This window comes from Equus quagga, chromosome 12 (genome assembly GCF_021613505.1).
Source record: "Equus quagga isolate Etosha38 chromosome 12, UCLA_HA_Equagga_1.0, whole genome shotgun sequence".
NCBI classification, from domain to species: domain Eukaryota; kingdom Metazoa; phylum Chordata; class Mammalia; order Perissodactyla; family Equidae; genus Equus; species Equus quagga.
In genome coordinates, this window is record NC_060278.1 from 95,664,083 (window position 1) to 95,691,774 (window position 27,692).

Genomic DNA, 27,692 nt, shown 5'->3' on the forward strand with positions numbered 1-27,692 from the left:
CTAAGTATAGGATGCTTTGCAGGCTCTATGGTCTCTGTTGCAACCATTTAAATCTGCTGTTATAGCGGGAAAGCAGCCGCAAACAATATGTGAGTGAATGGACATTGCTGAGTTCCAATAAAACTTTATTTACAAAAGCAGGCAGCAGGCCAGATTTGGCCAATGACCATAGTTTGCTGACCGCTGCTCTAATTTATTGTCTTGTTTGCTTGTCTTCATTGCACTTACCACTATCTGAAATTATCTATTTATTTGTATATCAATGAACTGTCTTCCTCTAGCCCTCAGGCTGTTCACTCTAAGAGCCGGGACCTTGTCAGTCTTGTTCAATGCTTCTGCAGTAGCCACCTTCCCAGAGGGCCCCCAACGAGCCCCACTTCCTGGTATTCGCATCATTATGTAGCCCTCTCCCAACTGAATAGGGCTGTCCTGTATAATCACTAGAATGCTGTGGAAATGAAGAAGTGTGACTTTCAAGGCTAAGTCGTAAAAGGCATTGTGGCTTCCATCTTGCCATCTTGGATCGCTTGCTCTGAGGAAGCCAGCAGCCATGTTGTAAGGATGCTCAAGCAGCCTTGGGGGGTGAGGTCCACATGCAGAGGCACTGAGGTCTCCTGTCAACTGCCGGCCATGTGAACGAGCCATCTGGGAAGTGCATCTTCCAGCCCCGGTCAAGCCTTCAGGTGATCATGGCCTTGGCTGACGCTGTGACTACAACCTCATGAGAGACCCTAAGCCGACCATCCAGCCAAGCCATTCCTTAAGTCCTACCACACAAAAACCATGAGATAATAAACATTTGCTGTTTTCAATCGAGATCATTTGTTATGCAGCCATAGATAAAATACGGTTGTCCAGCACAGTGTCTGGTACATAGTATGCACTCAACAAACATTGGTTAATAAATAAGTTAGATGCTCAATAAATATTATAGAAGGACACATGATAAAAATAAATATTTAAGAGACACTAATGTAATATTATATAAATACATGCAAAACCAGAATTTAAGTAAGAGAAAGGGCACAATTGAGACTTTTCCTAATCTACTAATGGTCCTTGGACAAGATGTCTGTACAAGAATTCTTCCAACCTTGAGATCCCAAGCTTCTGGGAGTCTCAGTTTCTGTTTCTAATACTCTGTAAATCTATAATTCTATGATTCTGAGATTTTAGGCTTCTGTTTCACCAAGTCCTTCTGTGAGCAGAAATGGCTTCCCAGAGGAGACAGGAAGAGAGAGAGAATATCCGAACCAGAAAAAGGGGTGCTGGTGTACACCATGTTCCAAGTGGAGAGAACAGCAAGTGCAAAGGTCCAGGGGTTAGAGAGAGGGAGAGAGAGTGCATGGCATATCTGAGGAACTAAAAAGAGGTCCGTATGAGTTGGTGTAGAGTTGGGGAGGGGGTGCTGGAGAGAATCAGAATGGCAAGAGACTGGCTAGTGACAGAGGACCTGGTAAACCGTGTCAAGGAGTTTGAACTTTATCCTAAGGGCAAAGGGGAGCCCGTGGAGGGTTTTTAGGGGAAGAGTAACACAGTCTGCTTAGAGTTTGGAAAGACGCCTCTGGCTGCTGCATGCAGGTTTGGAAGGAGGAGAGATCAGAGAGGAGGCTGAAACCAGACCCCAGGTGAGAGAAGAGGCCTGAATGGATGGGAGACGGGCCCAAGAGAGAGGTTTCATCCACGGCCTGGTGAACAGACAGGGGTGTGGATTATACTGGTCACCTGTGGGTCTGCGACTTCTGGGCTTTGTGATTCTGAGATTCTCTGATTCTCTGCTTAACACGCCATAATTCTTTGATACGAACGCCCGTGGTTGTCGGTGTATGTTTATAATCCCCGATCTCATGCTGCCTTGCACCCCTCCTTCCCGAGCCTCAGTTTTCCTTGTTTGCAAAGTGGGAATCACCAACTCCTTTCCCGCCAAGCCGCCGGAGGGGTGAGAGCTGGTGCATGGTCAGCACTGCACACAGCGGGTTGCCCATGGGTGGTGAGCGCGTTTCCCCTAAGTGCTCGACACACGGGCATTGTCAGGAAAGAACTGGCTCTTGAGAGAACAAGAGAGATCAGGATGGAAGAGCCTTGCTTTCGTCTGCTCCTGGCGACCTGGGTTACTCCGGCTTCTGGGCTTCCGGCTGGGCATCTGGTGCCCAGATTTGATTGTTTGCTCCTAGGCACCGTCAGGTTTACCAGTTGGCTGTGGGGCTCCTTATATCTGTGGCCTGCTGGCCTTCGCAGCTCCTCCTTCTGCTCTTAAACTCCTCAAATGCTGCGGACGCCAGCTGTGGGTAGCCAGGCAGATCTGGTCTCCCCTGGGCCAAGTGCCACCCAGTTAGTAGGACCCAACCTGCTCCCAATCCAGCCCACCCTCGAGGCCATACTATAGCACTCCTTCCTAGGCAACTGTTCTGTGGGCTCAGACCAGAGCAGGTTTTTGGAGACAGAAACCTCACTCGTCTGCCCAAAACGGCAACATGCGGTCTCCAGAACCACACCCAAGGCTTATGTGTGCTCCCGTGTTGCAATTTCTTTCTTGCCAGTGGTTCAGCTTTAATTCAGTTTAATCCCCAAAACGTCAGTTGAACAACGCAGCTGTGGGCAAGCTCCACAGAGCTGGAAGGACCCTTGAAGACTCACTCCTTGCTTGGAGGAGGAAATGAGGAGGTGAGAGCGGCGTGCCTACAACTACACCATGTTTAGGGAAGGGCCGGGCTTAGAGGCCAAGGCCAGAGCTCTCAGTCCATTTCTTTGCGCAAGTAGGGGTTCCACAAACATCAGTGAAATTAAGTCAGATTAGGAGTTTGAGTGACACACATCACATACATTTACCAGCTAGCACTTGCATTGACTCTTTCTAGAAGGTGATAAGAGACAGGAGAGAAAAGTGGCCTCTGACGAGGTGACCTGGGCAGCTGGGGTCAGCGGTGGGAGGAAGAGCTACTTTTCATTATGCCCTTTTGTACCTTTTGAATGTTTTATTTTCACCAAGTGGACATGGACCAGAGTCAATCAATCAAACAAACAATCATAATGAAATAAACAATTAGGCGATCCAGGCTCTTTTGTAACTCCATGCCTCTGTACGTGCTGTTCTCTCTGGCTGAAATACCCTTTCCCGTTTTCTCCACTTGGAAAACTCCCACGCAAGTTACAAGACTGACCTCAAATGTCCAGGGTCCGGGTTCCGTTGCTGCCTCCCTGTGATGGTTATTCCCCACTTGTGCACCACCTCCACACGCACTCGCATACCCTGCTCTACGCACCCATGCCTCCTGACTTCCATTGGATTCCATCAAAGGGAGGAGTCAGCGGGAGATTAAAAGGCAGGATGAGGGATAAGTGGGGTGTTTATGCCACCCGCCCCGTCCCTGTTTTGCCTTAATGTTGGCAGGGCCGTGTTTTTGCATGGCCTCACCTCCTGTCCTGGCCTCACTTCCACAGCTCCAGCTGGCTCCAGGAGCAGGAACGCTGCTGTCCCTCTTGCCCCCTCAGGCCTTGGGGTGATAACAGCTCCCCGCTGTGCCTTGTCCCTGGTGCCTCACTCTTCCTTGACGTTTCCCGTGGCCTGCTCACGCCTCTGTAGACACTCCCTGCATTAAATTTGCTTCAGTTAAGCCAGTGGTTCTCACCCTGGGATGAGTTTCCCCTCCGGGGACATTTGGCAATGTCTGGAGACATTTTTGGTTGTCATGACTGGTGTGGGGGTGCTACTGGCATCTAGCAGGTGGAGGCCAGGGATGCCACTAAACATCCTAGAATGCACAGGACAGCCCCACCACAGAGAGTAATTCGGCCCCAAATGTCGATGGTGCTGAGATGAGAAACCCTGGCTTAACCCTTTGAGATGCCAGCTGCTCCCTGCCTGCACCCTGACAGTTCACGGCTGACAGCTCTGAAAGCCTGCTGCCCTCCCTGCACTGTGGTGTGATCCTCTCATTTACACGCCTGCTGTTGGCCTCTTCTTAATGGCACAGAGAGGAAAAGACCCAGTCTTTCATTTGGGTCTTGATGATGGCCACCCACCGTGCAATGGGGGAGAGACCCTGATGAACTGGGGCCCCCACCAGAGTTGAGTCCTTGAAGGCAGGATCTGTGTGTCATTCACCACGTAGCCCCAGCAGTAGGAGCTCAGCAGATATTTGCTGATTGAGCCAAAAAAAGTCCTTCGACAATGTCTTAGGACAGACTGCGGAAAACAAGGGACTAGACTCAGCGGCGAAATAAGACCCAGGGAGCCTGGGGGATGTTCCCTGGAACAGGAGTTCGAAGGAAACCGCAGTCGGGCAAATATATAGAGAATGAATGAATACGGGGATATGGGTAGGATGGAAGGCAAGAAGGAGGTGTCGTCTCTCAAACGGGTATCACAGTAGAGCCACCGCCTAAGATGATTGTGAGAATCATTAACGGAAAGCATTTAGTGTGCTACCTAGGACCTGGTTAGCACCAAAGGAGCAGTATCCATCAGCTATCCGGAGGGAGTGATGGGGGAGAAGCATCAAGGCGGGGGCCGGGGAAGAACTCTGCTGCCAACAGGGGGCTGCTTTGCACTCCTGGGCCTCAGTTGCCCAATCTGTAAAATGGGTAAGATGTAGGCAAGATTGGTGCTTTGCAGAAACTATATCATAGGGGATATTCTAGGGATTCCACAACATGGGACTCAAATATTATTTTTAATAAAATTTAATCAAAGTGAAAGGCCAGTGCGTCAAGTTACGGTGAGAAATAACTGTCAGGCAGGCCGAGGGTGCCCAATTCATCCTATTTTGCCCAGGATTTTTCTAGTTTTAGCAGTGAAAGTCCTGTATCCTGAAAACTCCTTCAGTCTTGGGCAAACTGGGATGGTTGGTCACCCCAGCAGGTCAGATGGTCAGCCTGCCCACAATAATTTTAAAAATCATAAATAGCTAACATACGTTGAATATTGTGCCAGAAGCTTTTCTAACGACTTTATGAGTATTAGCTCATTTAATCTTCATAAGACTCCAGTAAGGTAAATAATATTAGCCTCCCCCTTGTACAGTGGCACAGAGAGTTTCCATAATTACCTGAGGTCACACAGTTCCTGAGTGTCAGAGGCAGAATTTGACTCCAGGCCATCTGGGTCCAAAGCACCCACATTTAACCATGCCCTCTACTACACATTTGAATAGATTTTAAAACATCTTTTGAAGTGGTAACAGTAATAATAATAGTGAAAATACATTTTAAGACATTTTTTGAAATAGTAATAATGATAAATTTTTTGAGCACTCAAACATGAATTCCAAAGTTTAACCCAGTAGAGACAACTTATATTCTATCTTGGGCTGCCAGATCTATCCATTGTTGTGTAGACCTCAGAATAAAATATTTGGGGCCACTTCTGATGAATTAAAGCTGGAGTGGAAGACTCACGTATTTACAGGGCCAGGTGGGCAATATTAGTGAGTGAGGTGGCCTAGTTGTAGTACAACAGGGGGTGGTGGAGACTGTGGCAAAAAGGGAATGGAATATATGTACTGAGGAGGGGCAGCCAGGACTCATCTCCAGGCACTTGGGATTGGGGGCCCTGCCATGACAGATCCTCTAAGAGAAGCCAGACATCCATCTTTAACAGCAACTAATTCAGTGAAAACAAAACAAAACACCAGGTGCATAAAATAAAACTTATCTGTAATCCAAACCCAGTCCCTGCCCCCATCCACCCACCCCCACCAGCGAGATGTTAAAAAAAAAGCCATCAGTATCTGAAATTGTGATATATTCACGCAGTGGAACACTGCAGCAATGAGAATGAATGCACTCAAGCTATTACAAATATGAATGACTCTCACAAATGAATACACCCTGTGCGTTCCATTTCTATAAATTTCAACAATAGACAAGACTAGTCTAGGATGTTAGGAGGCAGGATTGTGGTTACTCTTGGGAGGGGTAGGTAGTGAGTGACTAGGAGAAGGCACAGGGAGGGCTGTGGGGGGCTGGCGGGTTCTCTCTCTTCATCTGGATGACAGTGACACAGTGGTGTTGTTTTTGTGATGATTCCTGAGCTGTCCACTTAGGCTTTGTGCATCTTGAAAATTTATGTTATTCTAAATTATATAAACCTATTGAAACATACACACAGATGGTTCTCATTTGGAAATATTTCTCTGGTTGAAGGAGGATTGCATTTGGATGCAAATGAAACTAGAGGCTGTCGTTGGACGTGGAGCCTGGCTTCCCTGCAGGAAGCCGCCAATGGTTCTTTCTTGGATAAATGAAAAGAATGCGATTGTCAGGTGTGCCCCAGGGCGACACTGTGGGGTTTAACAAAGCAGCCTGCTCTTCTCCATGAGCTTTGTACAATATTATCTATGTTGAGAATTGCATCTGTATTGCTCACCTTTTACCCAAGTTCTTAGGTATTTGAAGTTATAAAATAACTTTCTATATATTTTTTATATCAGGCTTTCATGGGAAAAGGGTTTCTGAGCTGAGAAAATACGAGAACCTTCGGGCTGAGGTTCTAACATGCTGCCGATCAGAAGCAGGCTCCGCATGGCGGGATGATTTGGGCGTGATTCGCAGGCGCGGATGGTGGAGGGGAGCGCCCAAGCCGGGGGAGGCGGGAGCACGGAGGAGGCTGCTGGGCCATTTCTCAAGGGGCGTGTCTCCACTTACAAAGGGCCTTTTCATCTTTTAGTCACCTCTTCAGCAAACACGTCCCAAGTGCCCACTCCGCGCCAGGTTACAAGGGCGCAAGGTGAATCCAATAACCACCAAGACGGAACTAACAGCGGGAAGATGTCATGAGAGCGTGTGGACCCGCGCTGGTCTCCACCCGCCTCCCACACAACCCACATTGACCGCTTCCCCCGGCCCCTCACTCCCGCATTCTGGCCCTGGTCTTCACCATCCCCAACGCAACAGGTGCCATCTCGCTGGTCTCCCTGTCCCACCTGGACCCCTAAATCCATTCTCCACAGTGTTTATATAAAACACAGATCAGAATACGCTCATCTCTACCCCACGCCCAACTCGAAAGCGGTACCCAAGCCACAGAGAGTAACATCCAAACTCCTTCCCACGGCCCACAGGCCCCATATCAGAGGCTCTGATCGCCTCTGCCGTCCTGGTTCTCTCGGGCTCGGGCCTCAGGGCCTTTGCTCTGGCTGTTCCCTCTGCCTGGACTCCTCTTCTCCCACACCTTTAAACCGCTGCTGCTGCTTGTGGTTCAGATTGACTAGAACTGTCACTCATCCACAAGAAACTGACAAACAGCGGCCTCTTTGGAAGGAGAATACAAAGCTGGTGACCGGGGTAGGGGGCATGGCAGGGAGAAGCACTTTCAACTGGGCGACATTGCTTGAATTTTGCACCACGTGCATATTCAAATAAATGATTAATTCAAACGGAAGCGTCTCCTCGGAGAGGCCTTTCTAGAAAGCAGCCTTCCCCATTTGCTTCCTCTTCCGGGGCTACAGTTTTCCCCTATGAAGGGCTTAACACAGTCTGTAATTGCCTTGGGGTTTTTTGCTTTGCTTTTCACGTCTTTTTGGTTCATTGTCTATCTCCCCTTCGTGAGCACAGGGACTTGGCTGGTCTCATCCACCACCTAGCACAGTCCTGGCACATAGTAGGGGCTCAATAAACATTTGTTGAACAAGTGAAGAAAAGAAGGGAGGGAGGGAACGAAGGCCTTCTGGGATGATTATGGAGATTAACCAGGCAAAGCCGGAGGCGAAAGGTTGCCCTTGGTTCCAAGTAGAGGGAACAGACGGTGATTTGAGGACCTGAAGAAGGCCAAGCTGATGGGACTGGAGATGAGCGAGCCAGAGTGTGGGGCAGGCAAGACAATGTCCATTTCACAGATAAGGAATCTGAGGCTCAGAGAGGGCAAGAGACTTGCCCAAGTCATCTAGCAGGCCCAGGTCTGAGTTGGGGATCCAGGTTCTAACTCAAAGTTAAATAGAACCTCTCAGTTACTGAGCACCTGTGGGTACTAACTTAGGAGGTGGGTCCTAGTATTACTTCCTCATTTGACTGATGAAGAAACTGAGGCACAGAGAGGCCGAGTGACTTGCCCTAGGTCACCCAGCTCCAAAGTAGCCGAGCCTAACACTCCTGATGATTCCCAATTTCCACTCCCAATTCTCCCAAAGCCTCTGGCCTCACATGGAGCACCAGCATGGACCCCCCAAGGGGCTGTGCGTTCAAACCCGGAGGCTCTCTGGAGCTTTGGGCAAAGCCAGGAAATTCTCCGAAACCGTCCATGGGCTGGGTTCCCCCAACTCCAAACCGAAAGAGAGCAAAACTAGCCCTGCTTGCAAGGCTGCTGTGAGAAAAAAGTGATAAAAAATAATTACAGGACTGGTAAGTGATAAAAATAATTGTAGGGCTCCTGGCAAACAGCCTGAGCTGTAGAGATGCTGTCTGATGATAGCAGGAATTTATGGCCCTGCGGGCCCAGCCTTTTCGAGGCTGGGTGATAGGAGCAGGAGTCACGAGTGGGGTCACGGGCAGAAAACTCCCAGCAGCCCCATTCCTGGGGTGAGGCCTGAACCCTTCTCCTACCAGCCCGGGCACTGATTTCCGGGACTCTCCGATGGCCATACCCACCCCCAACTCACAGCCCACGGGCACCACTAATCATCCATCTGGTAGGGTCTTGTGTCTCTTGCCACTTAGCTTTCTAATAACCTGAAACTATTAGCACTTTACAGTGACTTAGTTCATTCATTAATTCTCGGGGCCCCAGGGGAAGGCAAGGAGCGTATTTTGGTGGCTGAGGTGGGGCAAGACCCAGAGGGCACAGTGATTCATTCCTCCTCTAGCCGGTGGACATTTACTGAGGGCCTATTCTGTGCCAGGGGCCTTGCTGGGAGAAAGGTGGTGCCTGGACACTGTGACTCACCCAGAGTCACAGAGCGCCCTGGGGTGGGGGGATGACAGGGCAGGACCCTGGGTCCCCAACTCCACGGACCATGGTCTCACCAACACAAAAGAGACTGGGAGTGGCTTGTCCCTATGAGTGTTCACAGCCAATTCTTAAAGGCATCAAAATCCCACCTTAGAACCCTAGTGTATTGTTGTTTTTACAAAACAAAACCTACGTATCACAAAAGCTCAAATGATGCAGAGAAGTACAAAGAAGAAAGTTCCAAACATCGGAATTTTACCACCCAGAGAAAAACCACCCTTCACAGAGGAGCTGAACTAAGAGGTCAAGAGCACAGCCTTTGAGGCCAAAGTGCCCATGTCCACGTGACAGCTCGCAAGCTAGCTGTGCGACATTGAGAGTGTTAACGCTCCTCTGCCTCAGTTTCTCCACTTGCAAAATTGTCTACTGGCGGCACCTGCCACCCAGGGCTATTAGGAGCGTCAATGAGTTACTATTTACAGACACTTAGGACTATGATCATTCAGTGTGTCTTTCTCAGACATGCTTTGTACATACGTGCACTCCTGCTTGTGGTTTAGAACCTGATTTTTAAATAAACTCAGCAAGATATTCCAGGCATCTTTCCATGGCTATAAGCTTGTTTCAGTAAGGTTTTGATTTAAAGGCTGAGCATATTCAGGAGGCCCCTCCCCACTCTGGATCCACACTAGTGCCGCTTTGGAGGCTCTTTATTTTCTCCTGGCTCTGCACCCAGAGCTTTCCGCAGATCCCCAAGGCAATCCTGTGAGCCTCCATCCATCCCACAGGGGTAGAAACTAGGGCTCACAGACTGCGAATATCTTGCCCAAGGTCACAAAGACAGGACTTGAACTTCAAAATCTGGACTCCAGAGCTTCACCCTCAAGCTGTAGCCACCCTGCCATCAGGACTGAAAAACAGCACTGAGACATCCGAGGGGGTTTTGGTGTCAAGTGCACCTGACCGTGCATTCCTGTTCCCCCAGTACTAGCCGTGTCAGCGTGGGCCGATTCCTTAACCTTCCTGAGCATCAGTTTTCTCATCTGTAAAATGGAGCCGCTGATACCCATCACACCACCTTGCTGCAGAGACGGCTGCTTTCTGGCTGACGGCTGTTGTTTCTGGAGCAGGAATGCCTGTGCGGCTCCACGCTGAGAGCTCTTTTGACAACATCTCCAACATCTCTTTTAGTTAATGAGAAGCACATAAAGAGCCTGGCAGACCAACAGTGGTGTTCGCTGCCTAGACTTTATATTTCACGAAGGCAGGGCCTTTGCGCATCGTGTGACTTCAAGACCTAAACAGTGCCTGGCACAGAGGAGATGCTCAAAAAAATTTGTTGAATGAATGAATGACTCTAATTTAGCCAATATGAATGACAGACGTGCTCTGTTACTTACTAGGTATGTGACTTTGAGCTAGTTTTTTCACTCCTCTGAATTTTAATTTTCTCCTAGGTCTAATGGGTACAGTGATACTGGCAACATTTACTGAGTGCTAACTCTGTGCTGGGGCCCTGTGCTAAGTGTTTTATGTGTGATATCCCCTTTAAACTTTACAACACCCTCTGAGGTACTATTATTAGCCCATATTAAAGTTAAACTAGCTGAGGCACAGGAAAATTAATTCACCTGGCTAAGCCTTCACAAGTATTAAGAGGTGGAGCCAGGATTCAAACCCTCAGGCCTCTGACTCCAGGGTGCACCACTTAACATTAGTCTTTAGTGCCTACCTAAGAGTAACCCACCCTTCTCCATCAACAGTAGACGGAGTAAATATTTTGAGGTACATTCGTGGGGTGGAATACTACACAGCAATGAAAAAGAGTAAGTTACTCATAGCCACAACAACATAGGGGAGCCAGGCACAAAAGATTACTAGAGTAGCCGGAGAAAATATAGGATGCCCAGGTAAATCTGAACTTCAGATAAACAATGAAATTTTTTTAGTGCAAATATGTCCCCTGGGAAATTCAAATTTAACTGGCATCCTGGATTTTTATGTGCTAAACCTGGCAACCCTAAATATTATGTATGTATGATTCCATTCATATGAAGTTCAAAAACAAGCAAAACAAATAAATAATAGAAGTCAGGATAGTGGTTGTCTTGGGCGGGGGCGGGGTGAGTGGAAAGGGTGTTAAAAAGTTATATATCCTGCTCCAGGTGGGGGTTACCAGTGTGTGTATGCTTGTAACAACTCACCAAGCTGCACACTTATTATTGGTACATTTTACAAGATTTGTGAATTGTGACTCCATTATAAAAAATGTTTTAAAATTCTAAAGAGCAATACACACTGTCTATAAAATCTTTAGTAATAGTATCTAAAATAAAGTTTGTGACTCTCTTAGCACATTTTAGGAGCTCATAGTAAGAACCCATCGTTTTACTTATAGTAAAAACCCTATGAGAGGGCCGGCCCGTGGTCGAATGGTTAAGTTCACACGCTCCGCTTTGGCGGCCCAGGGTTTCACCAGTTCGGATCCTGGGCGCGGACATGGCACCACTCATGAGGCCATGCTGAGGCAGTGTCCCACATGCCACAACTAGAAGGACCCACAACTAAAATATACAACTAGTTACCAGGGGGCCTTGGGGAGAAAAAGGAAAAATAAAATCTTTAAAAAAAAAAAGACCCTATGAATAGAAGCAGAGCATTAGCTGATGTAGTGCCAGAAGGTGAGAGGATGGCGCAAAAAGACCGGGCAGGGCTCCGCTCTGCTGGCCACAGGGTCGCTAGCAGTCGGACTCAACGGCACAAACAGCAAACAAGTAAAAACTCAATAAATGGAAGCCATTGTTAAATGTAACAGCAGCATTCATGTCATCATCGTTATCATCACCGCCTTCTGAGACGCTCTCTACTGCAGGCTGATTGGAGCGCCCTCAAGTGCCTACATTTTGTCACAGCACTTCAGTTACTGCAAAGAATATTGTTTATCCAGGCCTGGAGTCTCCATTCCAAAGGGCAAGCCTTTGCTTTTGCTCCAAGACCGCATAAGAAAGTACCAGAATCCACATTAGACTAATGGGTCCCAAGTCCAACTCCAGCCCTGCCCGTGACAGCCCCCTGAGCTGCGTCAGAAGGAAGGCAGAGGGAATGCCCAGGTCTGCCTCTCTCTGTTTCACTGTCGAAGCGCAATTGCAAACATTATCTCGTTTCGCAGGAACTCACACGATATATTTGAAAGTAGTACTCGATGGGCTACAAATGCTTTCACATTAAGAACAACCACACCAGCTTTCAGTGAGCACTTGCTGTGTGCCGGCACTGTGCTAAGAGATGGATGTCTGTTTTTTCCTTTAATCCTTAAAATGACCTGTGAGGCATTCTGAGCCCGCTTTTTTCCCCTCATAAGTACGCTTTGGGCATCTTTCCATGTCAATAAATATAGCCGTGGCGGTAAGTACTTGATTCAAAGGCTGAGAAACTTAAACAGTCAGCAGCCACTGCCAGGTGAAGATCAGTAATAGTTAACATTTATTGAATGTTTATTACACACCAGGCCCTACACTAATTGTTTAATATGAACTATCTCTTATTTGATCCTTGAGGCAATCTCCAAGTAGCTTCTACTATTATTCAGATGATTCCAAGGTCAGGCAGCTGGTGTAAATGGCAGAGCTGAGATTCAAACTCAGGTTGGTCTGATTCTGACACTGGGCTCTCAGTCAGCATATCTGAAGGACAATATGGGGAGGGAAGGTCCCCAAGTAGAGAAAGGAGCCACTGACAAATCCTAAAGGCAGGCAGAAGGGTGGTGTGGGCCAAGGCCACGGGGGAGGCAATTTCTGAAAAGCCACAGTCTGCCACAGAGGGGACAAGAAGGCTTCCGGGAGGTGGCACCATTTGGACTGACTGTGTCTCCAGCCAAAGAAAGGGGAGCTTTGAATAACGTACCATCTCCTGAAGGGTTTCACATCAGGCACAGGTGGGTCCAAATCCTAATCGTGCCACTCTCTAGTTTCTTTTTTAAAAACAGCATGATTGAGGTATAATTAATGTACAATAAACGACACCTATTTAAACTGCGTAATTTGATGAGTTTTGGCATATGTACATACCCCAGGAACCCGTCACCACAATCGTGATGATGCACGTTTCCATCACCCCAGGTTTCCTCGTGCCCCTTTATAAGCCATCTTATCGCACCCCCCACTCCCAGGCAACCACGGTCACTGTAGATTACTTTCTTTCACCATAGAGTACTTTCAACTTTCTGGAATTTATAGAAATAGAATCATACAATTTGTACTCTTGTCTGACATTTCATTGAGCATAATTATTTTGAGATTCATCCATGTTGTTGCATACATCAATAGTTTGTTCCTTTTTATTGCTAAATCGTGTACACGTGTGTGTGTGTAGGTATATACAGTTTCCCCCATTCCCCTATGCATGGACAGTTTCCCGCCAGTTTTTGGCTATTATAAATAAAACTGCTAAGAACATTCACGTACTGTCTTTGAATGGACAAATGCTTTCATCACTCTTGGGTAAATACCCAGCAGTGTGATTGCCGGGTCATATAAGTATATGTTTAACTTTTTAAGAAACTGCTGCAAACTATTTTCCAAAGTAGTTGTACCACCTTGCATTCCCACCAGCAGTCGCTAGGGAGAGTCCTTTTAATTTTAGCCATTCTAGATGAACCACTGTTTTTAACCTGTGGACCCCACTGATGGTTCCTTAGCCTTTCTGAGCCTCAGTTTCCTCATGTGTAAAGTGGAGATAGTCATACCAACTCTGAAAGGTAGTGAAGACATGGTGAACCAGCGCATAGGCAACATATAGTATAGAGACTAGCACATAGTAGGTGTTTCATAAAAGGTGGCTCTTTTATTACGATTGAACCCCAGCCATCCCGTGATCTGGAGACTTACCCCAGGACACAGCATCTTCAACTAGAGGGCCCTAGTAACTCCTTCCTCAGTCCTTAGGAATCTGACATCCAACTCTAGCTTCTCGCTGCCGCCATCCAGCTCTGCCCCTCCATTAGGCTTTGTGGGACAGGGCCCAAGCTGAGCCCTTGTAGGTGTTTTCTGCCCAGGCTGGTCCCTGGGAAACACTCAAGCAGCCTTTGTCCTGAGGCACCGGGGAGTATGGGCTGACCTCAGCACACCCTCTCTCTGGCTCCCTCACTAGTGTAGTGGGGCAGCCCAGCTCTCCCAGTTTCTAGATGTCCCTGCCCACATCAGACCATTGGACCCCCATATAGGGGTCACATGTTAAGCTCTCCAATTAGTCCCCCCAGAGGAGCCCTCCGTACCTCATTCCACCCTTCTAAGAAGATGGCCACCAAAAGATTCCTTGCCCCCTCTTCCCTCATAGGAGCACTGTGGGTGAATGTGGGGAGAATAATCCATAGGGGGTTCTGAGTGGTCGTGGACAAATTTTACCAGCTGTGGGCTTTGGGACTGTGCTCTTGAAAAATGATTGCTGGCTGTCACAGCAGAGCTTTCGAGTAACATTGTACAAGTCACGTCCACCCTCTGAGGCTCATTTTTCTCACATCTTCATGGAGGGGACACAACCCAACGGGGTTGTTGGGAGGGCTGAGTGACACGATGAATCTACAGACCGTTGCCGGATCTGCCTCTCCGGGATTCCAGGATCCTGGACCTGCAGCTCCATCTTCATGTGACTGTTTCCCAGTGAGTTTCCTCTCTGGGCCTCAGCGTTCTCACCTGTCAAATGGTACTCATGAGAGCCCCTGCCTGATAACATCTCCAACAGGCTGGTCAGGTGAATACATATGAAGTGCTGGCGTTTGGTAAGAACTTGGTCCTGCTGGGTGTTAATAATACAGTGGAGGGTAGGCTGAGAGGGCTCTTAGGCTGGTAGTGGTGGGGTAGGGGGTATGGAGTCTCTACCCCTCCTTGTCCCCTACCATTCTAGGCCTTGTTCTGGAAATGCTCCAGCCAGACTGGGATCTAGGGAACGGAGAGGACGCTCTGTACCTCCAAGCAGCCGTGCTGAATCAGGTTAGAAAATCAATGTGTGACCAGAAAACACAGCTGGGCTCTCACCTCTTCTGGGAAATCCGCACAGCCAGCCCCGCGCATGTCTTTATCTCCCACTTAGAGAGGTAGCCAGCTCTCTTCTGAGTCCTGATTCCGAGGCTTGTGAGCAAAAGGCTGGCACACACGGTGACAGAAGGTTCTGGCTCCTTGAAGCACACCAGGCTCATGGGTCACAAGCTTCACACGACCCCCGGGTAGTGGTCAGGTTTGTCCGGCGCTTGCCAAGCTGCTGACTTCTCCCAGCCCTAGTCTGGACGCTTCTCAAGCCAAGTCAGGCTCTGGACGGCTGGTTGGGCAACCCATGACCTCAGACTGGGTCAGATCCATCAGGTGAGCATCTGTTTAAGAGTATGGAACATTTTGTCCTTTAGAATCCCAAGGGCCAAAGACTATGAACCCTCCCCACGCACAATTCAAACTCCTGACACTGCCTTTTACTTTGGGCAAGTTCCCTTACCTCTCTGAGTTCCAGTTTTCCCATCTTGTTTTCATGTATTAGTTGTAATAATCTTATACGAAGATTTTCTCTTTTTTTTTAAAGACTATTTTTCCTTTTTCTTCCAAAGTCCCCCGATACATAATAGTTGTGTATTTTTAGTCGTGGGTCCTTCTAGTTGTGGCACGTGGGATGCCGTCTCAGCGTGGCCTGATGAGTGGTGCCATGTCCAGGATTCGAACCCTGGGCCGCTGAAGTGGAGAGAGCAAATTTAACCACTTGGCCACGGGGCTGGCCCCGAAGATTTTTTCTTAATCTGTTATTTGGTTACCAAGTGGTACAATTCATATAGGAAAGGTGAGCTAAATACTGGATTCTTTCCTTTTATTTACCTAGTTTTCAAGAACATAATTTGTTTCCATGCCATCTTTAGAAGGTGATCAATTAGTGTTTTCGATGATGAATTCAGGGATTAAAACATATTTGATGAGTTTCAATCAATTGCAATTACTATCTTTGTGGCAGCTGAAATTGTATCACCTTCAGGTTGGTTTCCAACTCCCTTTGATAGCTTTCTACTTATCTGGTATGACAAGATGTTACAGGCTCATCTTGTATACTTCCTGCTACAAATCTGGAAATAGCAATTTCTCCAAGAGGTCCCTTTATTTTTTTGAACAGAAAATGGCGTTTCAGGACTACAATCTGAGTGCTAGGTAAACTCACTGGTACTATATTGGTCATTGTTTCTAGGCCTTTTTAGTAAATAGAAGTAGGAATTTTATATATAGATAGAGATTTTATCATATATATAAATAATATATATTAGATATTTTTGTTTTCAAGGACACAGGAGATGATAAAATTGAAAGATTCTACAATTAGTGATTTCCTTTAGCCCACTTTACACAGACAACAGTCTCAGAATAACAACAGGAAAGCTACCACAACCAATTAGAAGACTGAAAATGGATACAAAAATTTTTGCATACACTGTGTCCGTTCTCCACCAGGATGGGGGCTGCACTATAGCTACATTGTTAGAACATAGATGAATTTTATTACCTTTTAACCATCACTTAGTCTTAGTTCTACAAGTAAACATATATTGAATGCTTCCCACCAGTTCTTATGTCAGCATCTCTCTAGTCATGTTGTTGGTCTGATTCTCGTTTTCCAGTAGACTCCTCAGGAGGAACTTACGGAAAAAAATACTCCCCAAGTGCTCACAAGTTGACAATAGTTCTTTAGAGAAGGTCAGTTTTGCTGAAGATAAAATCCTTGGCTCGTCCTTTCTTTCTTCGAGCATCTTAAAGGATGCCATTTTCTTCTGGCACTCGCATAAAGCATTGCTGTTGAAGAGTCTGATGACAACCTCATTTTCTTTCTTTTTGCCTGGATACCCAAGATGCCTAAAGATTTTTTTTCTTTCTCTTTATAAACCAGTAATTTTACCAAATGATGTCTTGATATTGGTTATTCTGGGTCAATGATGTATTCCTGTGCTTTGTTTTATTTTTTTTCCTTCAGTGACTCCTATTATTGACGTGTTGGATTTTCATTGCCCATCTTCTTATTGATCAATTTCTCTGAAATTCTTTTACGTCTTTGTTTAATTTTCATTTTTAAAAATTGCCCCCTTTTCACTTTCTATTTATCTCAAAACACTATTTGTTGATTTTATTTTTTCATTTGCTCTTATATTCCATTTAGTTTACTTTTCATTAAAAATTTTTTTCTTATATCTCTAGTTCTATCAAGAGTTCTGACACCTCATTTCTGAATTTTTATAATTCTAATTTATGTTCTTTTTTGTCTTATATAATCTTGTTGACGTCTTTTAACTTGTTCTCATCTTTTTTTAAAAAAAAAAGTCTTCCTGGAATGCTTTCACTGTCTGTAGGGATATTATTCTGCTCCTTATTCTCTCTCTCGATCTCCCTCCCTCTGTCATAGTCATTTTATTTTCCCAGGATTTAACTTTGATTCTTTTCCATTGCTCATTTTTATGTGAGATTAATTTTTTCTGAACATTTAGAAGGAAGCTCACTTAAGATAGTTTTTTTATCTTCACAGAGCTCTCCCTTCGGTTGTTTCTGCATATTGTTAAAAATATATATATGTGGCTTGCTTTCTGAGGATTTCTGGCTCTGTTCCCCGCCCCTACTTTTATCCTGCCCTTCTCTTTCCTTTATTTCTGCTTTCCCTATCCTGCCCAATTTTGATTCCTTTCTCAGTAATTTCTCCTCATTACGAGGCTTGTCCTGGAAAGAAGACTTGGTGGTCAAGAATTCACAGGGGTTGAACTCCGTTAGCCCATGGACCCTATGGCAGACCCCTTGCGCTCACCCGCTACTGGCATTAACAAAACCCTCCCCAGTTTCAGCTGCAGTTCTCAGATGGCCCCGCCACAGTTTCCCACGAATACAGATTGCAATTTTGGGATTCTCCAGTTGTGTGGTTTCCCAGACACCTGTTACTTCCCTTTTATTTCTCCTACGCAGAGGCCCCAGTGGCACACAGGCCTTGTAGCTATTGCTGATTTGTCCTCACCCACTTGCTTTTTTTTTAATTTGTGAAGATACCTATCACCTAGTTTTGTTGTAAATGTCTTTCTGGAATTTTGTTTCTGTTTTTATGTGGGGTTGTGGGAGGAATCATACCTCTGCAGGGTGTCACTGCCTTCATCTTACCAGAATTCCCCAAGGGCTATCATTTTTATAAACGAGGAAACTGAGCCCCAGGGAGGTGATTTGCCTAAGATCACACAGCTAGTGACAGAGGACAAATGTCTGTGAGAGCACCTGCTGTCCTGCCTGGCACAGAGAAGATGCCTAATGTACACCACTCCCTCCCTGTCTCCTCTCCATCTTCCTCTCTGCTTCCACCTGTCAGTGTCTCTTCAGGATTCTGTTACTGACAATTAAATGAGATTATCCAGGCAAAGAGCTCATCACACTCCCAACGAAAAGCATTCAATAAAAGGTAGCTGTGCATATAGAATTTATGGCTGAAGAAACCAAGGGTTACAGATGTAAGCAATTGCTCCAAGTTAACACTCTGGTTAGTGACACAGAGAGGACTTGGCCTCAGGTCTGTCTGACCAGATGCCGACTTTCTTTCTCCTATACCAATGGTTCTCAACTGGGGGCAATTTTGTCCTGCGGGGGTTATTTGGCAATGTCTGGAGACATTTTTGGTTTTCACCACTGTGAGTGTAGGGTGCTACTGTCATCCAGTGGGTAGAAGCCAGGGATGCCATTAAACACCCTACAATGTACAGGACAGCCTAATCCCCCCCCCCCAACAAAAACCTGCCTAGCCCCAAATGTCTATAGTGCCGAGGTTGAGAGACTCCGCCCTCCACCACGGTGCAATCCTAAACAAGCCTTACCTTAGAAATCGCACTAAGGCTGCTCCAGGAGATTGTCTAACTCAGAATCACACGCCTTGAAAACAGAGATAGCTCAGGCATTTCCGGCCTCCTCCACACATACCCAATGCCCAGATTTCTTTTTTCAGAGACGAGATGAAGCTAGGAAGGCAAGATATTTGCATCCCTCCAACCAAGACATGGGGCAAGCTACCCTTCCTCTGGTGATCTTTCTGCCCCCAAGTGGGGTGGTCATAACCAATCAACAGACATCTCATGATACAACGTACCAGAACTCTGTGCATGCCATCCCACTGTATCTTCCTAAGGACCCCCTAAACAGGAGGCACCATCCCCCATTTTACACATGAAGAAATGGGTCTTTCAAGGGGTAGTTCAGAGTCTGTTACTTCCGAGTGTGCAAGGCAGGGATGTAGAAGATAGAAACTCAAATCCCAGCTCAACCACAGAGCCATCAAGTGACCGCAGGCAAGTTCTTCTCCTTCTCTGAGCCTGTTTCCCAACCTGGAAGAACAAAAGGGCAGGATCACATGACCTCTAAGGCAAAGCAAAATTTGGAGCTGTGGTGTCATACAGACTTGGGTTCAAATCCCACCCTTTCACTGACTATCTTGAGCCCCCAGGCAAGTGACTTTTCCTCTCTGGGTTCAGTTTCCTCATCTGCAGAGGAGACAATCCTAGCTTGCTGTTCACAGCATTTTAGTAAGTCATAACTGAAATCATACAAGCGAACTGTTTAGCACAGTGCCTGGCATATATAATTCCTCAAGTAATTGGACCTCTTTTTGTTGTCATTGTTGTTTATCTGAGACTCTTCCAATCCTGAGCTAACTTGGTTCTAGATAACACCAGGAGGAACCAAAAATAGTGGCCCTCAATTGAGGGATGGAACAGGGACTTCTGGGGCATCTCTGAATCTCCTCCTAGCCCTTCCCTGCCCTTACACCAGGCTCTGGGCCTATGTTCCTCTCCTCCTGCTGGCAGAATGTGGGATTGCAACCCGGACTCTAGGTACCACCAGTGGATCCTGGGTCTGGGCTGAGGGGTTTATTCCAACGCCTAGGACAGCATGGTTTGGACACAGTCATCCCTCACCCTTTGCCACAAGAGCTACCATTTCTAAAACACTTACCGTTTGCCTGGCATGGGCCAAGGTGTTTCGTCTTATGAGCTCATTTAATCAGCTTTTTGTCCGTGAGGAACTAGAGGCTTTTGGAAGTTTGAGTGACCTGGCCAAGGTCACATAGCTGGAATTAGTGTTGCCAGACTGCGGTAGGCTGAATAACAGCACCCCAAAGACATCCTCGTCCTCATCTCTGGAACCTGCGAATATCTTACCTTGTATTTTTTTTTTTAAGATTTTATTTTTCCTTTTTCTCCCCAACCCTCCCAGTACATAGTTGTATATTTTTAGTTGTGGGTCCTTCTAGTTGTAGCATGTGGGACGCCACCTCAGCATGGCCTGATGAGCGGTGCCATGTCCACGCCCAGGATCCGAACCAGTGAAACCCTGGGCTGCCAAAGCAGAGAGCATGAACTTAACCACTCGGCCACAGGGCCGGCCTCCTTACCTTGTATAGTGAAAGGAACTTTGCAGGTGTGATTAAATTAAGGATCTTGAGGGGGCTGGCCCCGTGGCCGAGTGGTTAAGTTCACGCACTCCGCTGCAGGCAGCCCAGTGTTTCGTTGGTTCGAATCCTGGGTGCAGACATGGCACCGCTCATCAAACCACGCTGAGGCAGCGTCCCACATGCCACAACTAGAAGGACTCACAACGAAGAATATACAACTATGTACCGGGGGGCTTTGGGGAGAAAAGGAAAAAATAAAATCTTTAAAAAATAAATTAATTAATTAATTAAGGATCTTGAGATAGGAGACTATCCTAGATTGTCTGAGTGGGTCTAATGTAATGACAAGAGTCCTTGTAGGAGGGAGGCAGGACACACTGTATCTCTAATCAACACTAATGTATTGTACACTTAAAAGTTTGTGAAGAGGGGCTGGCCCTGTGGCCAAGTGGTTGAGTTCGCATGCTCCGCTTCAGTGGCCCGGGGTTTCACAGGTTCGGATACTGGGCATGGACATGGCACCGCTCATCAGGCCATGCTGAGGCAGCATCCCACATGCCACAACTAGAAGGACCCACAACTAAGAATATACAGCTATGTACCAGGGGTCTTTGGGGAGAAAAAGGAAAAAATAAAATCTTTTAAAAAAATTTAAAAAAAAAATTTTGTGAAGAGAGTAGAGCTCATGTTAAGTGTTCTTAGCACAAGAAAATAAAAAGGTTTTCTGAAAAGGGAGTCAGGAGGATCAGAGTTAGTGGTAGATGTGACAACAGAAGAGGTTGAAATGATTTGAGGAAGGGGCCACGAATCATGGAAGTCAGGTGGCCTCCAGAAGCTGAAAAGGCAAAGAGATGGATTTTCCCCTGAAGTCCCAGAGAGAATTCATCCCTGCCAACACCCTGATTTTAGAATTCTGACCTGCAGAATTGTAAGAGGATAAATGTGTGTTTTTTCAAGCCACTAGGTTTGTAGTAATTTGTTATAACAGCCACAGGAAACTAATACACAGATTTAGCAAAAATAAAAATAAAAAAACAGGATGCCCAGTTAAACTTGAATTTCTGATAGACAATTTTTTTAGTATAAGTATTTCTCAAACGTTGCATGAGACATACTTAAAAACAAATTGTTGTTTATCTGAAATTCAAATGTAATTGAGTGTTCTGTATTTTATCTGGCAGCTCTAGAAATGGTAGAGCTGAGAGCAGAAGCCAAAACTCATGACTCCCTGGCACCCCCCTCCCCTCCTCCACTCCCCCTGCACAATCTAGCATCTGGCACAAACTGCCATGTTCCCATGGCCTTCCTGGGTCAGTCCCCATCTCCCTCTTGTCACTGGGGTAAGGAAAGGAAGAGATTGTTTAAGGTCATCTCTTGGATATTCCTTTGGGCTCTGAGTCCTCCTGGACTACAGAATTTCTCTCTAGAAATGGTTTAGCTTCTTAATTTTGCCAGAAAAAGGGACCTAGGGGATTTGTCTCAAAGTTGTAATTGCACAAAATGTGTGTGGGGGGGGGGGGGGGTTGGGGGTTTTAATAGACTAGGGGTGGGGGCTAGTAAAGCCTTTTTCAAGCTACCACTTTCTGAAGGGGACTTCAAGAACCCCAAAGCAGGAAACAATTATTGAATCAGGATTTTAGGGCAAGAATCGTTACAGATTAGGAAACTGAAGCCCAAGGGTGAAATGGGGACTTGCCCAAGGCCACTCAGCTAACGACAGACACAGATGTGCCCGGGAGCGGAATCTCCCCCTTTGGAGCAGCCAGTCCTGACGGCAGCTATGGCGGGAAGAATCCTGGAATGCTAATCCCGAGGTCTAGGTCTGAAACCCTTTACTTTATCCATTGACAGTTTCCCTTTCATGAAATAGGAGAATTCCATAAATACAAGGGTTTAATGAAATAACGGATAAAAAACACCAGGTACATGGCAGTATGTTCTCGGAAAGCGGCAGCTTCTTCTTTCCTTCTCTGGGCCTCAGTTTCCCCTTCCATACTATCTAAACCTGCTCGCGCCCCCTGTTCCACCCCGCCCCTCCCAGGCTCAGATCCCAGAGCGCAGAGGCCCGGCCGCCAGGGGGGGACAGAGGGCTGGCACTGCGGCGAGACGTCGCACATGCGCACTCACGGGCGGCGCCCCACCTTCCCACGCCCTGCGCACGTCACTTCCGGCGCGAGGGGCCGGGCCGGCCGGGCAGGGAGTGCGGGTAGCTTCTGCGCGCGCTGCCGGACGAGGCTCCCGCCGCCCATTGACCCGCGCTCCGCCCCCTAGCCGGGCCGGTGAGTGCCCGCGATCCCCTCCGTGTGCCTCGGGGGCCGGGGAGAGGGGCCCCTAAGAGGGAGGGATAACCGGAAGTGGGAGACCTGAGGAGAAAGAGAGACCCCAGGAAATGGGGACACCTGAGGAAGGGGTGACAACCGGAAATGAGGGGCCTCGGAAGGCTGTCGACGGGACGTGGGGTCTCTGGGGCTCCAGGAGCCGTGGCTTCCTGACCTCTCCTTGTTGGGGTGGGGTGGGGAAGAAGGTGATGCTCTCCAACTGATGGGTTCCAGGTGAGGAAGATGCCTGGCTTCTCCCTAACAAATGGTGTTTGCACCCATCCCTCTACCGCCGCAGTTCGTTCACCAGACTGTCACTGAGTCCTGCTCTGTGCTTGACACTGCCGAGGCCCTAGAGATTAAACAGGAAGCTCCAGGTGGGGTGTAGAGCCCACTCTGGGGCTAGACGCATCCCCGCTCGGCCTCACCAGGTGTGTACCTTTGGGCACATCGCTTAACCTCGTATCATCCGCTAAGATTTACTGAGCACATCACGTGGCAGGCACTGGGGATAGCAGTGAAGGTGGCAGGCGAGTTGTCTGTCCTCGTGGGATTTACATTCTAGTGGGCAGTTTCCTCCTTTGTAAAATAAGTACAGTAATGGTGCTCTCACCAAAAATTGTGAAGGTTAAAGGACAGGTATAAAGTGCTTATCACGGTGCTTGATGCTTGGTAAAATGCTGGAGCACATATCTCTTTTCATCTTTCCACTGTGAGTTAAACTTCGTAAGGCAAAGAATTATATTGTTCACTGTTGTTTTCTTGGCGCTTGTGAGCACAGTGCCTGACATGTATGGTAGGTGATCAGTAATTTGATAAACGAATGGGTGGTGAAACTGCCTTTAAGGAGTTTCATGACACTGGATGGCAATTTCTGAGAGAAAAATAGGAACCCAGTGCTGTGGAAAACTGGAAGGAATCACCCTGAGGGAGTCAGAGAAGGCTTCACAGAGGAGGTGACATTGAAGCTAGGCCTGGAAGGTGATGAGTTGTCTGGTTGGGAATAAACAAAGAGAGGAAGTTCCAGGCAGAAGTGTCAGAAATGCACAAGGTGTTTCAAGAGAGGTGGGTCATTCATTTGTTTTGGCTGGCATTTAATGTGCATTGAGATGGAAGGTGGGAGAGAGGCTAGGCCTGTAGCCCATGGACACTACAGTCTGTCTTTCAGATAAGCACTGGATTGGGATTAGAGGCATGTGTTGGTGACTCTCATGGAAACACCCTAGGGTGGGTCCCATGAGCCATGATTGTTGTTCCATTCCTCACTCAGAATACCTCTACCAAGCAAATTAAACTCATTCAACAAATATTTATGGAGTGCAGACTATGTGTCTGACACCCTGTTGGGTGCTGAATTTAAGGTGATGAACAAGGCAGATGTGGTCCACAAATTACCTACCGACAGTTACAAGAGTAGGAGGGGCTGTGCTGAAGACCTTCTGTTGGGGAGGCTCCTAACCTGGCCTGGACTCAGAGGAGGCTTCCTGCTTCAAGCACCATCATCTCTTCCTTAGATTACTTGCAAGAGTCTCTAAATGGTCTTGTCACTTCTGTCCTTATCCTCCTACAGTCCACTCACAAGACAACTGAGTGATCCTTTTAAGATACAAATCAGATTGTGTCACTGTAAACACTCCATAGCTCCCACCAACCTCAGTAAAAGTCAAAGTTCTTACTGGCCTGCCAAGCCCTGTACCAGTGCGGCCCCAGCACCTCTCTAAATTCATCTGCTCATACTCTCTGCCTTGTGCATTTGCCTCTAGCCACACTCACCTCTTTGCTGTTCCTTGAAAAAGCCAGGAATGTTCCTGCTTGAGGCTTTGCACTTGCTCTTCTCCCAGATATCTGCATGACATGCTGCCTCATCTTCATCTTTGCTCAAATGTCACTCAAGTGAGGCCTTCCCTGCCCACCCTACTTAAAATTGCACCTCCCATCCCCAGATACACCCAGCCCCCTTCCCTGCTCTGTTTCTCTCCCTGGCACTTACCATATTCTAGTAGACTATTTCGTTTATTTTGCTTCTAGTCTCCTCCACTAGAATCTAAGCTCAATAAAGGCAAGATTTTTCATTTGTTCACTGCTCTATCCCCAGTGCCTGGAAGAGAGCTTGGTCTGTACTAAGTGCTCAATATTTGTTGAGTGGATGAAGTAGCATCTAATTGGACTTGAGGGTGAATCAGTCAGATGAAGAACCGGAGGAAGAGCATGCTAGTGGGAGGAAACAGGATGTGCACAAGACAAGAAAACACATCTTTGGGGGGAAGTGAAAGAAGCTGGGTGGGGCTGGAGGTTAGAATGCAAGGAATGAAGTGGGCAGACCTAAGATTTAGAGGCAATGACCTGGTCTCTCTGGCTGGGGGGAGACTGGCTATGTGCAAAGACCCCAAGATGGTCCCCGCCTTCCTGGCTGAGCTCAGAGTGGGGGATCATCGACAGCCCATGGACGGGAGCTTGGGCTTTGGAACTGGGCTGCCCTGCTGCTACCTTATTCCTGGGATATCTAAGGCAATTGCTTTGTTTTTGTTTTTCCTTCAGTAAGTGTGTTGGTTCACTTCTTCTAAGAAGCAGACATTAGGATGCGATTAGCTGTGCAAGACATTTATTGGAGGCAATGCCTGTGAAGCATAAAAGGAAGGGGAGCTGGAGAAGTCGGGGAGAATCTTCAGGCAGCCGTGTGAGTCTGGCCCCTGTGAAGGAGGTTTGGGCAGGAAGTCTCAGACTGGAGTGCATTTCCATGAAAGGTTCAGCCAGGCCAGGCTGGTAGGGCATCCTCTAGGCGAAGTTGCCTGTTAGAGGAAGCGTGGGTCTCCCTCAGTCACTGGCTGGGGGCAGTCTGGAAAATATAGCATCCACTGGATGATGGATCCAGAGGGACAGCAGCTGAGGCCATCCGCCAGTTATGCTCCACCCCAACAGAAGATCTGATCAGCTCAGTTTCGTGGCCATGATAAGTCACATGTGCATGGTAAAAAATTAAAACAGCAGTGAAAAGTCTCTCTCCCACCTTAAATGTCCAATTGCCCAGTTCACTTCCCTGGGAACACTGGTAACAGTTTCTTTTTATCTCCTTCCAGAAATTTTAGGTGCATTCATAAGTGTATATGTGTATATATTTAAAAAACATAAATGTGATTATTTTATGCACACTGTTCTGCAGTTTACTTTTTCCTTAATATGTCAATTCATAAAGATCTGCCTAAATTCCTTTTCATAACTGAATGGTATCCCATTCATATGGTAATACTATATAACCAGTCTTCAACTGGTATATAATTAAAGTGTTTCCAGTCTTTTGCCATTATAATCAATATTTGTAATCATCATCTTTGTGTATGCGTTTTGCGTACGCTTACAGGTATATGTCGTAGAAGTGGAATGCTGAGCCAAAGGGTATGTGGTTTTAAATTTGGTAGATACTGACAAGCTGCCTTCTAAAGAGGCTGTGCCAATTTATTCTCCCACCCGCAGCAAGCATATCAGAGTAATTGTTTTGTGTTTTTGGCAATCTGAATTTCAAAGTTGTTTTAATTCACATTTCTTTAATTATGAGTTAAGTTGAGCACTTGTTCATACATCTGTAAGCAAGGCCGTGGTGTCTGCTGAGGAGTGTGTCTCTCCTGCCCTAGCTGCCTGGGTGCCTCCATGGAGATTCTAACTTCATTCGGCCTGGGGTTGCACCTGGGTGCCTGGTTCAGCTCCAGTTCATTCTCCTGCTTGAGAACCACTGCTCTGAGGTTACTTGGCTTGACAAAAACATTCGTCTGCCTACATCATGATGTCCTGGGGTTTGAAATGAGCATTCTGTTTTGGCAGGAATCCTGGTAGCTAATGTCAGAAGAAAGTGACTCTCTGAGAACCAGCCCTTCTGCGGCCTCTCTTTCCGAAAATGAGCTGCCGGCACCGCCCGAGCCTCCTGGCTATGTGTGCACTCTGTCAGAAGAACTGGTCACCAAAGCCAGGGAAGAGCTGCAGGAGAAGCCGGAATGGAGACTTCGAGATGTCCAGGCCCTCCGTGACATGGTGCGGAAGGAGTACCCGAACCTGAGCACCTCTCTCGACGATGCCTTCCTACTGCGCTTCCTCCGAGCCCGCAAATTTGATTATGACCGGGCCCTGCAGCTCCTCATTAACTACCACAGCTGCAGGAGAAGCTGGCCCGAAGTCTTCAATAACCTGAAGCCGTCGGCCTTAAAAGATGTCCTTGCTTCTGGATTCCTCACCGTGCTGCCCCACACCGACCCCCGGGGCTGCCATATCCTCTGCATCCGCCCAGGTATTGCACTAGGCTGTTCCAGGGGGTGTGTGTACAGTTTGGGACATGTCTGTCCAGCGTCCTCTCTCCCTTTCCTATTCCCTTTTGTCCCCTCTCTGTCCTACTCAAGGCTCTTTTGATGGCAGATGACAAAAACCTGCTCAACCTGGCTTAAGAAAAAAGACAGGATATAGTCTAAGGAGACAGGAGCATCTCACAGAACCAGAGAGCTCTCATAGGCCCTGGAACCGAGAACCAGGATCTGGTTCATTCCCCCATCAGGAACTGAGACAGCCTTTCTCTCTGTCTCTGCCTCTGTGTCTCAGTCTGTGCATCTCTCTGGGCCACACGTTTCTGCTGCCCTTTGCATATCTCCTTTACACTTCTCTCTATAGACTGGCTTTTGCTGCCTCTATGCACATGGCTAGCTCTGGCACCCCTCAACTCCTAGGTTTACCTGGCCACCCAACTAAGTTCCTTCAATGCAAATTCCAGATTTCTAGGGTTGAGAATCTGGCAGGCTGAGAAAGCTGCCCTGGTCATAGGATACAGGTGGGGCTGCCAGGACCCCTGCCCTCCACGACTTCCCTCCTTTGTGAGTAGGTCAGGTACAGACATCAGTGAAATGGTGTGGGCTGGGCAGACGCCTGGAAAGATGTCTGTGTACCATGTGCCCCCTCCAACTTTTCTCTCCTTTCTTCTACTTTGTTAAGCCATTGAAAGGACTCACAGATTCACCTTTTGATCTGAGCACTTCATGAGGGTAATCAGGACACCTTATGTTTCTTTGACACAGTAGTTTTCAATT

At 47.3% G+C, this 27,692-nt stretch overlaps 1 protein-coding gene across 9 annotated transcripts in view; it reads left to right on the forward strand.

The window, feature by feature from the left end:
• The first annotated feature begins 1,368 nt into the window (after positions 1 to 1,368).
• Positions 1,369 to 27,692, forward strand: part of TTPAL (alpha tocopherol transfer protein like) — a 38,807-nt gene continuing 12,483 nt past the window's right edge. For 2 of the 9 annotated variants that reach the window (XR_006891200.1, XM_046679632.1), the window contains exons 1-4: positions 22,517 to 22,590; positions 22,928 to 23,060; positions 25,168 to 25,306; positions 26,446 to 26,905. Coding sequence is in view for 8 of the 9 variants with exons in the window: in XM_046679632.1 (XP_046535588.1) it covers positions 26,461 to 26,905 (445 nt within the window). In the remaining variant the exon portion in view is untranslated. Of the gene's footprint in view, positions 1,629 to 15,162; positions 15,241 to 22,501; positions 22,591 to 22,927; positions 23,061 to 25,167; positions 25,307 to 26,445; positions 26,906 to 27,692 lie in introns of those variants that run through there. The other 7 variants (XM_046679639.1, XM_046679635.1, XM_046679634.1 and 4 more) reach the window with 7 other exon arrangements.